Genomic DNA, 12,447 nt, shown 5'->3' on the forward strand with positions numbered 1-12,447 from the left:
ATACATAGGGATAATCACTTCCTCTCCCCTACTAGCAAAATTCCTGTATATCATTGACAATACCTCATGACCTGCTCTGCCAGCCTGTCCCCTGTACTGCTCAGAAAATTTCATATCTGACTGCACAGTTACTTTGTTCTTTTTATTTTCTACCACCCTAAGTGTAATACCACACAGCTGGTATGTTTCTCTGGGGTTACTTCTACCCATATGGAGTACTCTGCATTTGTCAATGTTAAACTTCGGTCGCTGCTTCTCAGCCCACCTGCCCAAATTTTCTAGATCCTGCTGCAGTAGCACACTGCTATTACTGTCATTAACACCCCTGATATACCTTAATCAGTATCATTAATAAATACAGAAAACAACAATGGGCCCAACAGCAAACCCTGGGGGGGGACTCCACTAATAACATTAGTTCACAAAGAGCAGTGCCCATTGATAACCCCTCTCTGTTTTCTGCCACTCAAACAATAGTCTTCCTCGTGCAACAGTTTCAAAGGCTTTCCTAAAATCCAAATACAGTAGACTCCCGATTATCTGGGATAGATAGTAAAAAAGAAATCCCGGATAATCGATTTCCTGGTTAATCCAAAAATACAGAAGTCCCTGACATACGTAAGAGATACGTTCCAAGACTTATTACGTAGGTCGAGTTTTGCGTAACTCGGGAATGACTAATAACATATTGCTTCTATATTATTATTGACAAATCTGAATTCGGTGTGATACTGGTTAATGTTCAACGATTTTCATACATCCTTATTATTTTAATTTTCTGATCCAAATCGATAGCTTTCCTTTTGTTGGTAGATTTACTTGTACTGCTGTCATTTATTCTCTTAGTCGGCACTAATGGTCAAAATGAAATGAACTTCACAGGGTTAAAGCGAAAACTCACTATTATCACCCCAAACGAGCTCACATTTTACTAAAGCACATTTCTGGAGGTCACCGCCATAAAACAATAAAAACAAGTTGCACTTTCTGGTTTATTGGGCTTTTCTGTTCGTTCATCTAATTATAAACGGGTAGTAAACTCTATCTTATTGCATTTGCAATAATATCAATAGCTGGAATTCGGTGGGTTTTTACGTTATTATGGTGAAATGTGTCCCCTTCACTGAAATCTTCAGTCATATATAAATTATAAGAATCTTTTCTTTTTTTCCTATTTTTTTGCTTGTTACTCCGTATCTCATTTGTGTGTGTGCCGTGATCGTCGTTATTCATTGCTTATTATTTTATTATTATTATTTTTTGTTGTTTTAAATTTTACAATCTTTAAAAAAAAAAAAAAAAGGTTAAATTTGCGTAAATTGGGGACTTACTGTATTGAAAAATGTTCGGCAACCTACGTAAAAAGTATGGCGATAGATAAAAAAACTTACCGCACATTACTCGCATGTCCAATGCGATGCTTCCCTTTATTTTTTACAATGTCGCATATGGTTTGGTCACCAATGTTATAATGGTTCATTAAAGATTTAACGGATGCACTGTTTTTAAACTTTTGAATAATTTCAAGGTTTTGTTTAATTGAAAGTGCAACTCTTTTGCGTTTACCCATCATTTTTGTGATTTCTAGAGAGAAAAAATTTTTACTTTAAAAAAAAAATTTCAACATACCTGACATAAATAACAAAACAAAATTTGTCTTTTTTCAGTGCAGCGGAACACAAGAATCAACCCAACGCACTAAAACAAACTAAACATTTCTTCTTCTTCTTCTTCTTCTTCTTCTTCTCTCTCTCTCTCTCTCTCTCTTTTTTTTTTTTTTTTAATGGCAGGTGTGAACAGAATGGAGGTTGCAAGATAATAGGCACAATAATCTCCTAATGACGACTTATAACGCCAGTTCTTGTCGCTTATTTAAAACATCTAGTTGTTACTTGAATTTTATGATTTCTGGTTGTTTTTTTTTTTTTTTTTTATTTATTTATTTGGAGTCTTGAACTGTCCCTGTAAATTGAGTCTGCTGTATACGATATCAAAATTATTTTTTTTATCCAGTTTTTTTGTGACCACATCATAGTATCCAATCAGATTGGTCAGACAAGACTTCCCCTTAACAAACCAATTATGTGTCTGAACTATAACTGCAGTCTTGTCTAGATGATACTGCAGTGCTTCCATTAATTACCCTGGAACAGTAGTTAAACTAACGGGTCTGTAATTACTTGTGTCACCCTTTGATCCTCCTTTTCGAATTGGGGTCACATTTGCGCATCTATAGTAATAGGCAAAGAAGTTAATCTTTAAGAAACAGAAAATTTATTCTGGTTTAGAAAAGGAATGTGAATAACATTGGATCTAGACAAATTGTATGATTGCCGAAAATACATTTGACATTTTGTGTTATCCCATTTAGAGGGATCTGAGGGGGTATGTTCACTGATGTTAAAAGGAAGAAATGGAATGGATTACTCATAATTGGGTACAGCTCCAGACTCAGGAGATATCGTACCATTGGAGCTGTGAAATGTGTGTGTGTGTTTAGTTTACGGTACTAGTTCCATGGGTGATATGGGTAACCGCAGACCTGTAGGAACATATCCTCAAAATGAACAGTAATAGGCAAAGAAGTTTAATCTTTGAGAAACTGAAAATTTATTCTAATTTGTAAATTTATTGTAGCTTGGTAAAGTAATGCAAATAACATTGGATCTAGACAAATTGTATGATTGCTGATAATATATCAGGCATTTTGCATTATCCCATTCAGAGGGATCTGAGGGGATGTGTTCACTGATATTAAAGAAATAGAATCGATTGCTCATGATTGGGTACAGCTCCAGGCTCAGGAGACATCATAACATTGGTGCTGTGAAAATATGTGTTTAGTTTACAGCACTGGTTCCATGGGTGATGTTGAACACATAACTAATCAAATATTGAAGGGAAGTACAAACACAGTAATTACTGGTGGAATCAGGATTGCATACCAGCCAAACAGGAAAAAAAAACAAAGTTTGGAACTTGTTTTGCAAATTCCCCACAACTAGTAACTTAATCACCTTTAAAAGAATGAAATCAAAAAAAGATTCCTGGATTAGCTTTTCAATTAAAGTGATTTTTAAATTATGCAATTAAAATGTCAAGTTTAACAGGAGAGTAATTTAAGCATCTATAAAAAATAAGCAAACAGTAACCTCAACAGCACACCTTATGTTCATTTTCTAGATACAGTAATGATAAAAGATGTTTTTACAAGCGATATTATGGGTAATTGCAGACCTGTAAGAATAATTTCTGTAACATCAAAAAAAATTATGGACCCTCTTATTGCCAGGAATATTTCTTATGACTGAACAGCACTTGATGAGCACAGAATGGAGTTGTTACAGGGAAATTATCTAACTCATCAATTGTTGTAAGGTTGTCCCAAAAGAACTGGATACAGAGTAATTTTTACATAGTTTATTGACCCTTGGATGAGATTAATAATATAGTCCCATATTATTGTAACAGAGTGCCTTAGGCGTGGTCTATAGTAATTTCAGTTTATAAGCAATATTTTCTTGTATTACCCTATTGTATTTACTGACCGTATCAGGTCTCACTTATCCCTTATTCTGGTATTTGACTAATATATCTGCAATCAATAGGTAATGATCTGACCCGCAGTTGGCACCCCTCGTTATTCTGCAGTCGTTTGTTGTCCATACCAATTTCTGCTGGAGTGATTGTCGCTCCCATGTATATATCTGTGAATGTTTTTGTGTTGGATGTTGGATGTTTTTTTGTTGTAAAAGTGACACGTACATTTTTACAAATGCAAAAAACAACCCCCCCCCCTCCCTTAAAAGTGTTAATTTTCTTAAAATAATCTACAAAAATTAAAATAATTTAGAGTTTTTGAGAAAATAATGTGAGGTTTTTTACTGGATACCCAATTACAAAAAACAGTTGGCAAACCATAAGATGGAAGCTTATTTAGAAGACCTTTGTGCCAAACACGATCAAAGCAAAAAATAACTAAAACGTCTCCCTTTTTAATAAATTGATTTCATTTTCATGTTTTCTGCTTCAAAATCAATTATATGAGCTGACAGTTATATATTAGTTTTTGTTTTAGCTTTAACACTTTAAGCAGTAAATATTCATTGTATTTATTACAGAAGAAATTTTATCAATTCCTAATCCGAATCATTGTTAGCTTTAATTATAGACTTCATCATGCATCTGCCTGTACATTCTTCAAAAGTTCAGTTTCGTATAGCATCTAAATCATATACTAATTATTGAACTGCTATATGACATTGGGGTGTATCTTTAGTTTTACTGTTGTTAGTGCTACTTTTGTTCTAGGCTGTATTTAACAGAAGAAAGGGAAGTTAATTAGTGACCATCTTTTACAGTCTCTCCACTATACTCTGTTTCATAGATGATTAGTTTCTGCTGAGTCTTTTCTGTAGATACCATGGGCATTGTTCATCTGAATTGACATCTGCAATTCCTCCATTCCAGACATTCCATGAGTCCTCGTCCATTCAGTGTTCAACTCCAAATTCACAGAAAACTTTTTTACTTTCACATGTATTATTTCCCAAAGATTAGAATCTGTAGAAATTCAAGTCTAATATCAAAATATCTGTTTTCATGGCCTTTGGCCCATTTATAGTACTGTAGTTTCAAATATTTCTTGTATTTGAGATTTTCATTAAAAAAAAAAAAAAAAAAAAAAAAACTTAGAAGTGGGGGACTGAGTTTAAATACAAGTAGCCTGAAATACTTTTACTATACTCTGAATTATATTTAGATATTAAAAGCCACTGCAATTCACCATGCATATTTATGCATGGTGAATTGCAGTGTGTGGAAACCAAGAAGAGTTATCTGAAAAAAATAATTTACCTGACGAATCTCATGATCTCACGGCAGTAGGTGTTAAATATTTAGTTACCAAGGTATGCTGCTTCAGTAAGACTAATGAATTTAGATAAGAGTGAAATACAGTGCTATATCTGCCTTCTTTTTCTTTCTAATGCTATTCTGTAGGGCTCTTCCTCTGTCTGATTTATTTTTAACATATATAAATTATTTGTGGATATTCTAAAAGCAGGTTTCTATGTTTGGCTGATATATATATATATATATATATATATATATATATATATATATATATACTAATTGTAAAATCTGACCTATTTGGAAGGTTTGAGTAGTTGTTCAATCTAAATACGACATACTCTCAACAGCTCTGCTGGACTATTAAGATAGCATATATAGTACTTTATTTGTAATCTATAGTGAATTTTGCTAGTAGAAGAAAGGGAATTTTTGTAATATATAACACATTCTGTAAGCTGCACGTTGAGGATTATATACAGGTTTGAAGACTTCGGATAATTGGGGCAACTGCTTAATTGGGCCAAAATGCACTAGTCCTGATGTGTACCAAATAAACGGAATCGGCTGTACTTGTTGACATTAGACTTGAATTTCTGTAAATTGTAAGTTTCAGGAAATACATATCATGGAAGGCTGAAATAGAATCCAGAAATAGAATTTGAATGAATAAAGGAGGAAGAAGAAAAGTTGGTTCTGTGAGTTTTAAGTTGGACTTTAAAAGGACATTGCCTGGTTGTGACATGTGTTGGAACTGCTTTGGAAGAGAGTGGGAATTAGAGAGTTTGAAGTTGGACAGTAAACGGATGTTGGCTGGTGGCAGCACGTGTTTGGACTGTTTTGAAAGAGAGAGAGCGGGAATTATACAAGACAATTCAGAAGAACAGTGCCCATGGAAGTATCTAATAGAAAAGGCACTCAGAAGGAACAGAATGTATATTAGACAGGGTGGAGAGACTGTTAGAGATCAGTCATTAATTAACCTAACTGCCCTCTTTTGTACAGCATTATGATGGGCTTTAGAAGGCCATCATAATGCCTTTGGCCAAGAGAGATTAAAAGTCAGGGTAATCCCCAATAGAGGTATATGATCGTGCCTAGAAATCAGAGTGTTATCGAAGATAAGCATAGGAGCAGAAGATTTGCAAGATATAAGACAGGACTGAGTTTTAGAAGGGTTGGCATGAACTAAGTTTTCTTTGCATCACTGGAGGAATTGGTAATGGATATTTGAGGAGTTCAAGCTGTTTGTGCAGGGCAAGGTTACTCAAAATACAAGAGGAAAAGAGTGGGAGAAAGAACTGAACCTTGGGGAATACCAGCATTAGTGGAGAAGTTAGAAGACAGAGAACCATCACCTGCAGTGAGCAGTCAGAGAGAAAACTGGATATGCAATTACAAAAAGCAGTTGGCAAACCTTAAGGTGGAAACTTATTTAGAAGACCTTTATGCCAACATGATTAAAATCCTTTGAAATGTCATGAGCAACTGCTTGAGTTTCACCAAAATTTTCCATCATTGTCCATAGATGGGCAACATAAACCAGAATATACCACCAGTGGATTAGTACTGACGGAATCCATACTGGTGATCGTAGATCAGATGGAAGGTTTCTAGATAGTTTAAGTTGGCGGTTAATTAATCTCCATAACTTTAGAAAGAGTAAAAGTAATTGCAATGGGATGATAATTGGATGGGAGGGATTTGTCGCCCTTTTTAGGAGCTGGCTGGATATGAGCAAATTTCCAAGTAGAAGGAAAAACACCTTTGAAACAAGAGGGTGAAAAAAAAAAAAAGGTTCAGGAGCACAGGCTTTGAGAACAAGTGGAGAAATACTGCCATGACCTGATGCTTTCTTAGCATCAAGATGGTTCAAAATCCTTCTGACATCCTTTTGATGGAAGACGACTGGAGGCATTGAATATTGTGTACTGGTACGTGGTTTACCAAGATCATCAGTAGAAGTGTTAAGAAGAAAAGTAGGATGCTAGTGGGTTAGCTTTATCTTTGGCCTAGGTAGCAGTAGAACCAACTGGTTTTGACAGAGGTGGGAATAGAGTTTGGAAAAGTTGTATCCAGGCATTCTGGCAAGACACCAGAATGCTTGACTATCATTTTAACAAGAGGCAAGTTTCAACCCTTAGCCTGTTCAAAATCTTGTTTGGGCTTTAGAATTGCTGCAAGCTTTGAGGTAACTGAGGTTTAGATAAAGGACTATATTTTAAGGTGAAGTAGGGAATAAAGGATTTCATTCCTACAACAACTTCACTGACACGATTTGAGGAAATGATTAATCTGAGTAAGGAAAAGCACAAAAGGAATCTCACAGATCATCCCATTTTGCATTCTTCTAATACCAAACATGAGGTTGATAATATCTGAGAGAAAGACTACACTGGCGAAGAGACCATCTCCAAGTTTGTGATCTGAGGTGCCTAGAAAACCACACACCTCAACCACCTACTTAGTAGGGTTGTTGATGAGAAAAAGATCAAGTGTGTTGCCTGTATGATTAGGATTGTTTAGTATTCTGGTAGGTAAATGAACAATCTGTGCAAGGTGGTCTGTGTGGTTAGAAAACGGAAGCCAGCTGGAGTTGTGAAAAATTAAAATTGCCAAGGAAAATTACCTTACTGTTAGGAAAGCTGGACTGGAGAAAGTCAAGTTTCAGAGAGAGGAAGTCAAAGAGTTCCAAGTGATTAGTGGAGTTGAGAGAATGATACAGGAGTGCCTTTGTAGCCAGGTGGGCAGGAGCAGCAGTGCATAGCATACGCTTCTTGATTAGAGTAGGGTTCGAGCCTATGAGCCACCAAATATGGAGGATGCGGAAAGGTCAGGGAATGACCACTGCATATCCCCCGAGCAATATGGCCTTAGTTGGTAATGCTCCTGAAAACCAAATAACAACAATGATACAGGCATCAAATGAATTTGACAGTATGTGATAGAGAAATTTTTAGCCAGAGAAAATTGAAAAGGGAAGATTCCAAGTTACTAAGTCTCTGACAGGAAATATCAGAATTTACATAGCACAAGTACCACCTGTGAAGCGAAACGAATCATACAGCAAATAATTCAGACAACTGGAATGAGCAGTGATTGTATCAACTGATAACTGGGATTCTGTGAGAGAAAATACATAGGGTTTGGGAGATGGTGGAAATTAACATCATTGAGATTGGAACTGAGACCACATATATATGTGAAATAAATAAGTGTTTGAGAGGTCAAGATCCTTTTTTGCTGATAAGCATGCTCTATTAGTTTGTTGATGATGTAGTAAGAAAAGGAGGCCATAATATGCTGTGTGAAGTAATGAAATTTTGGCATATGGTGTGCACCTGGCAAGAGTACACCCAGCTCCTTGACATAACATGGTCTCAACAATCCCCCCCCCACCACCACATATACTCTACTCCAGCTCCCTCCCTCCCATAACAATCCGGCAGAATAGAGGCTTCGAGATTATATACACTAGCTGATCTGAAAGTCTCCTCTAGAGTTACCAAAGCATGAGCAGAGGAGTACATTTCTGGAGGTCACTACCACAAAACAATTTTCAGTTCCCAGTTTATTCGGCTTTTATCTTAGTACAATCTAATCATAAACGGGAAGTAAACTCGATCTTATTATTGCATTTATGATAATACCGATAGTGGAATTCTGTGAGTTTTACTTTATTATGGTGAAATGTGTTTCCCCTTCCATGAAGTTTTCAATCATATAAAAAACATATAAATTTTCAGAATCTTCTATTCATTCCTATTTTTTAAGCTTCCTATTTTTAATGCGCGAAACTGTTACTGCATATCTGACTTGTGCAATTTGTGCATGTCATATTTGTTGTTCCTAATTGCTTATTTTTTTTACTGTTTTAAATTTTTCAATCCAAAAAAAAAAGCAAGTGACCAGAAATATTAATTAGTATGTATATATATTACAGTGCTATATTTACTGTAATATTTATTAGAAATTTGAGAAGTTTAAACCTGTATTGGCAATTTTATTGGGTTTCTAATGTTTTTTAGTGTTTTACCTACCCGACTGAACTTTTTTTTTTTTTTTTTGAGTGCTCTGCCCCTGTCCCCATAAGCTCTGTTGTTTTTAATGCGTGAAATGCATAATGCGGAGATTTTTAGGAACACATGTACCGCATTATAGCAGAGCTGGCTGTACCTGAGAGTATGTCTGTGACAGCTTCAAGGACCGAAGGTGGCCATATACTTAACTAGTGCACATATACTTAAAGGACAGTTGTAGACTATTTCAGCTGAACAGTTAGCTGGAACAACTTGCCAGGTAATCTTGTGAAACTAAGATGCTTATGTAAATTTATGGAATGGTCAGACTAGTACTTCGGTGATAGCAGGAAAAGTTTTTATTTATTTTTTCATCATTGTTATTATTATTATTAAGCCATCTCAATAGCACTGCCCGCACCCTATTCTCCAGGGCTTGGAGCCATTCCAGCACCGACACAATTAGGCGTAACGAGATCTCCCGCGTGAAGACGGACTTAACCAGATGCGGTTATCCACCCCATGTACTAAGCAGATGCCTGTTACAGGCAGAAGAACTCACATCCAACCCAAGACCTCCGAAGCAAGTCGGTATATCGTCCGCCTACATTCCGTATTATCCAGGAGTGTCAGGACGCATCTTGAAGGTCCTTAGAAGCTACAACATCAAATGTGTGCAATTACCCTGCAGGAACCTACGGTCACTTGTCTCCAACGTGAAGACCGCTGTCACACCTGTCTTACGCAGCAATGTGGTGTATCGTATCACCTGCAGAGACTGTAACAGTTGCTACATAGGGGAGACATCAAGACGTCTTCAAGATCGCCTCACGGAACACGACAGAGCAATCCGGCTTGCTGAAACTGACCAGTCCGCGGTCGCGGAACATTTTTGGGCCACCAACCACGATCTTGACCCCAAACGCGACTTTGAGATAGTGGACCACTCACGAAACTTTCGCCACCGCCTATGGCTAGAGTCACTCAACATAATAAACAATTCTAAGGCATTAAATCGCCAGAAAGGCATGCGTCTACATCCCATCCTGGAAACTACCGTTTTATTGCTGGATGATCAGTGGCGCAGAAGCAGCACACGTCCGTGCAACAACAATGACGCATGATTAACGTGCCACTTTGCTCGTTGTATTGTATTCAAAATTTGTATTAACTTGTCAGTTGACAAAGGGACACACGTCCCGAAAGCTACTGGTTTTATCTTATTATATTTTATTATAATTTGTTTTGTTAATAAACTGGGTAATAACCATAACTATATGTGTATTATTATTATTGTTGTAAGTTATTGTTATTGCTATTATTATTATGCTTTTATTAATACTCATACTATATCCCAAAGAAAATATCTCATTATGTTGTGTCTGTGGCGTCAAATCTTACCAAAAGCTTATAAATATGTATTTTTTTTTTTTTTTTTTTTTTAGTATGCAAAACAACTTGTTATGGACCTTATTACAGAAAAAGAACTTGAAGTGAGTATAATTATGTGCTTTCATTTGTATTGATATTTTAGTAGTTGTTTTTAAGAGTAGTCTCTACTCTAGCAAATGATAAAATAGTATTATTTGAATGAGGATAGGATTTGCTAAAATATTATATAATATTTAGAAAATTTTATTATCACTGCATTCAGTTCTGAGAATGCCTACTTCTTTCCTTAATGTTGGCTGCTGCTTAAACAGCAACCTATCTTAAGAAGCAACAGATTTTTGTCAGTAATTTTAAAGTTGTTATATACAACCCAGGAAACTACTTAGTTTAGTCATGCTAATATCAGCAGTAAAAGTTGTAGCAAATGAGCAAATCTATGTTACATGCACACTTTTTTGCACGAGTGCACACACTCCAGTATTATCGACTCAACCACTGAAATTACAAGCCTGGGTGGCAACACGTAGGCCTGTTTCAAACCTGTTAATGACGTGATAGTATTTAGATTTTGAATTTAGAATTCTAAGGCCAGAAACATGAAAGAAAATACTATTAACAATGATTGTGCCGTTTATGGTTGACCCAAAAGAGGATCATATAGAATAAGTAAAAGTAAACAAAAATAATAAAAAGAACTTACTGTTTCCAAAATCAAACATACATCTAAAAACAGCAAATAATTAGTGCCTAAACTAAGAAGACTGTAATGACCTCAGGCAGAGAAAATAGAATCAGTAAATTATAGAAGGAAACAAATAAGTTTGTTGTTAATGTTTAATTAAATACAGCCTTGCAGAGGAATGGAAATAAAGAAATAAAATTTAAACTCTTGCGACTGCATCAGAGTATACGTATAAAGGACAGTCAATATAGTGAAATTAAAGGAAATGGTAGAAAATTAGAGTGGCTCAGACAGTTTGGGGTGACAATATACATTTTTATATGTAGGATCTTGAACGGAGAACTGGGAATATAAATCATGAATTTAGTCAATTATGTATATAAACACACACACGCACGCACGCATCCAATCGGTAGGTATAAGTTTTATAGACTGTAAGGTACTGTGATGGCAAGATGTATACTATATATAAAATATACAAACCTGGATGTTTGAGATGGGGAAGAAAAATTAGGTAAACTGATAGACATATGCAAATTAACTGAAACTTTTTAATATTTATATGCCTAACAGGGTAATAGCTTTTTAATGATTAACTAGGAGGCTGCATCCCCTGCCTGTTGTGCTTGCTTATTTTGATAAAATAAAATACTTACAGAAGCTTTCGACACTGTGTGTCTCTTCCTCAGCTACGAATACATAAGGAAATCAAGAATGGTACCACATGATCATGCTAGATAAACAAAGCGTATGCATGAGGTTTATCTAGCATGACTAGATAAACCTCATGTGTGCCAGGTACAGAGAGTGTCTAGAAATTAGGCATCAACCCAGCGTTCTACTGGGTGTCTATGAGAGCTTGAGGTGTAGGGTAGATGCCCTCGAAGAAATTAATATGAGGGGCCCGTCAAGCTCTCAGCTGCCCAACTCAATGCCAGAGCTCACTCCTGGGCATCAGGAAACAGAGCGGCAATCTCCAGGGCAGAATGCGCTGGTCCCAAAGGAACTAGTTATTGTTGGTGACTTTATTGTCAGGGACACGGGGAATATACACCTAATTCTGTTTTTACACGATAGATACATTCTTGAAAAATACGTGTAAAAAAAATTCGTGTAAAAAAAGACATTGTATTTATGGAAGAAAAGAAGATTGGTTCCGGATCTAAAAAAATCAGTAAAAATAATTTAAAAAAAACACATAAAATATTCGTTTTAAGCTTATTATTTTATTTCAACAAAATACACATGTAATAATATGTAATGAAAATGTACTAAAATAAATTTGTATGCATATGAAATGAAAAAAAATTCTTCATGAACAAAAAAAAATCTGTTTTACACATAACAAGATTTTATTCATTTTCACTTTCTGATAATAAACGGCGCATACGTTTGCGTACGACTGGAATATCACTGCCATCACTAGAAATGTTGTGGACATCGTCTTCTTCCTCTATTAATGAAATTCTTTCTGTGATCTCTTCAGCAAAATCAGCACGAGTC

General features: G+C 35.8%; 1 protein-coding gene across 3 annotated transcripts in view; it reads left to right on the forward strand.

The window, feature by feature from the left end:
• LOC150087834 (far upstream element-binding protein 1-like) overlaps nucleotides 1–12,447 on the forward strand; it is a 250,614-nt gene that overhangs the window by 162,583 nt on the left and 75,584 nt on the right. For all 3 annotated transcript variants that reach the window (XM_090369223.1, XM_090369222.1, XM_090369224.1), the window contains one exon: nucleotides 10,316–10,363. In XM_090369223.1, coding sequence (XP_090225349.1) covers nucleotides 10,316–10,363 — 48 coding nt within the window. The remainder of the gene's footprint in view (nucleotides 1–10,315; nucleotides 10,364–12,447) is intronic.

The sequence above is a fragment of the Mastigoproctus giganteus genome, chromosome 3 (assembly GCF_048544385.1).
Source record: "Mastigoproctus giganteus isolate SK-2022 chromosome 3, ASM4854438v1, whole genome shotgun sequence".
NCBI lineage: Eukaryota > Metazoa > Arthropoda > Arachnida > Uropygi > Thelyphonidae > Mastigoproctus > Mastigoproctus giganteus.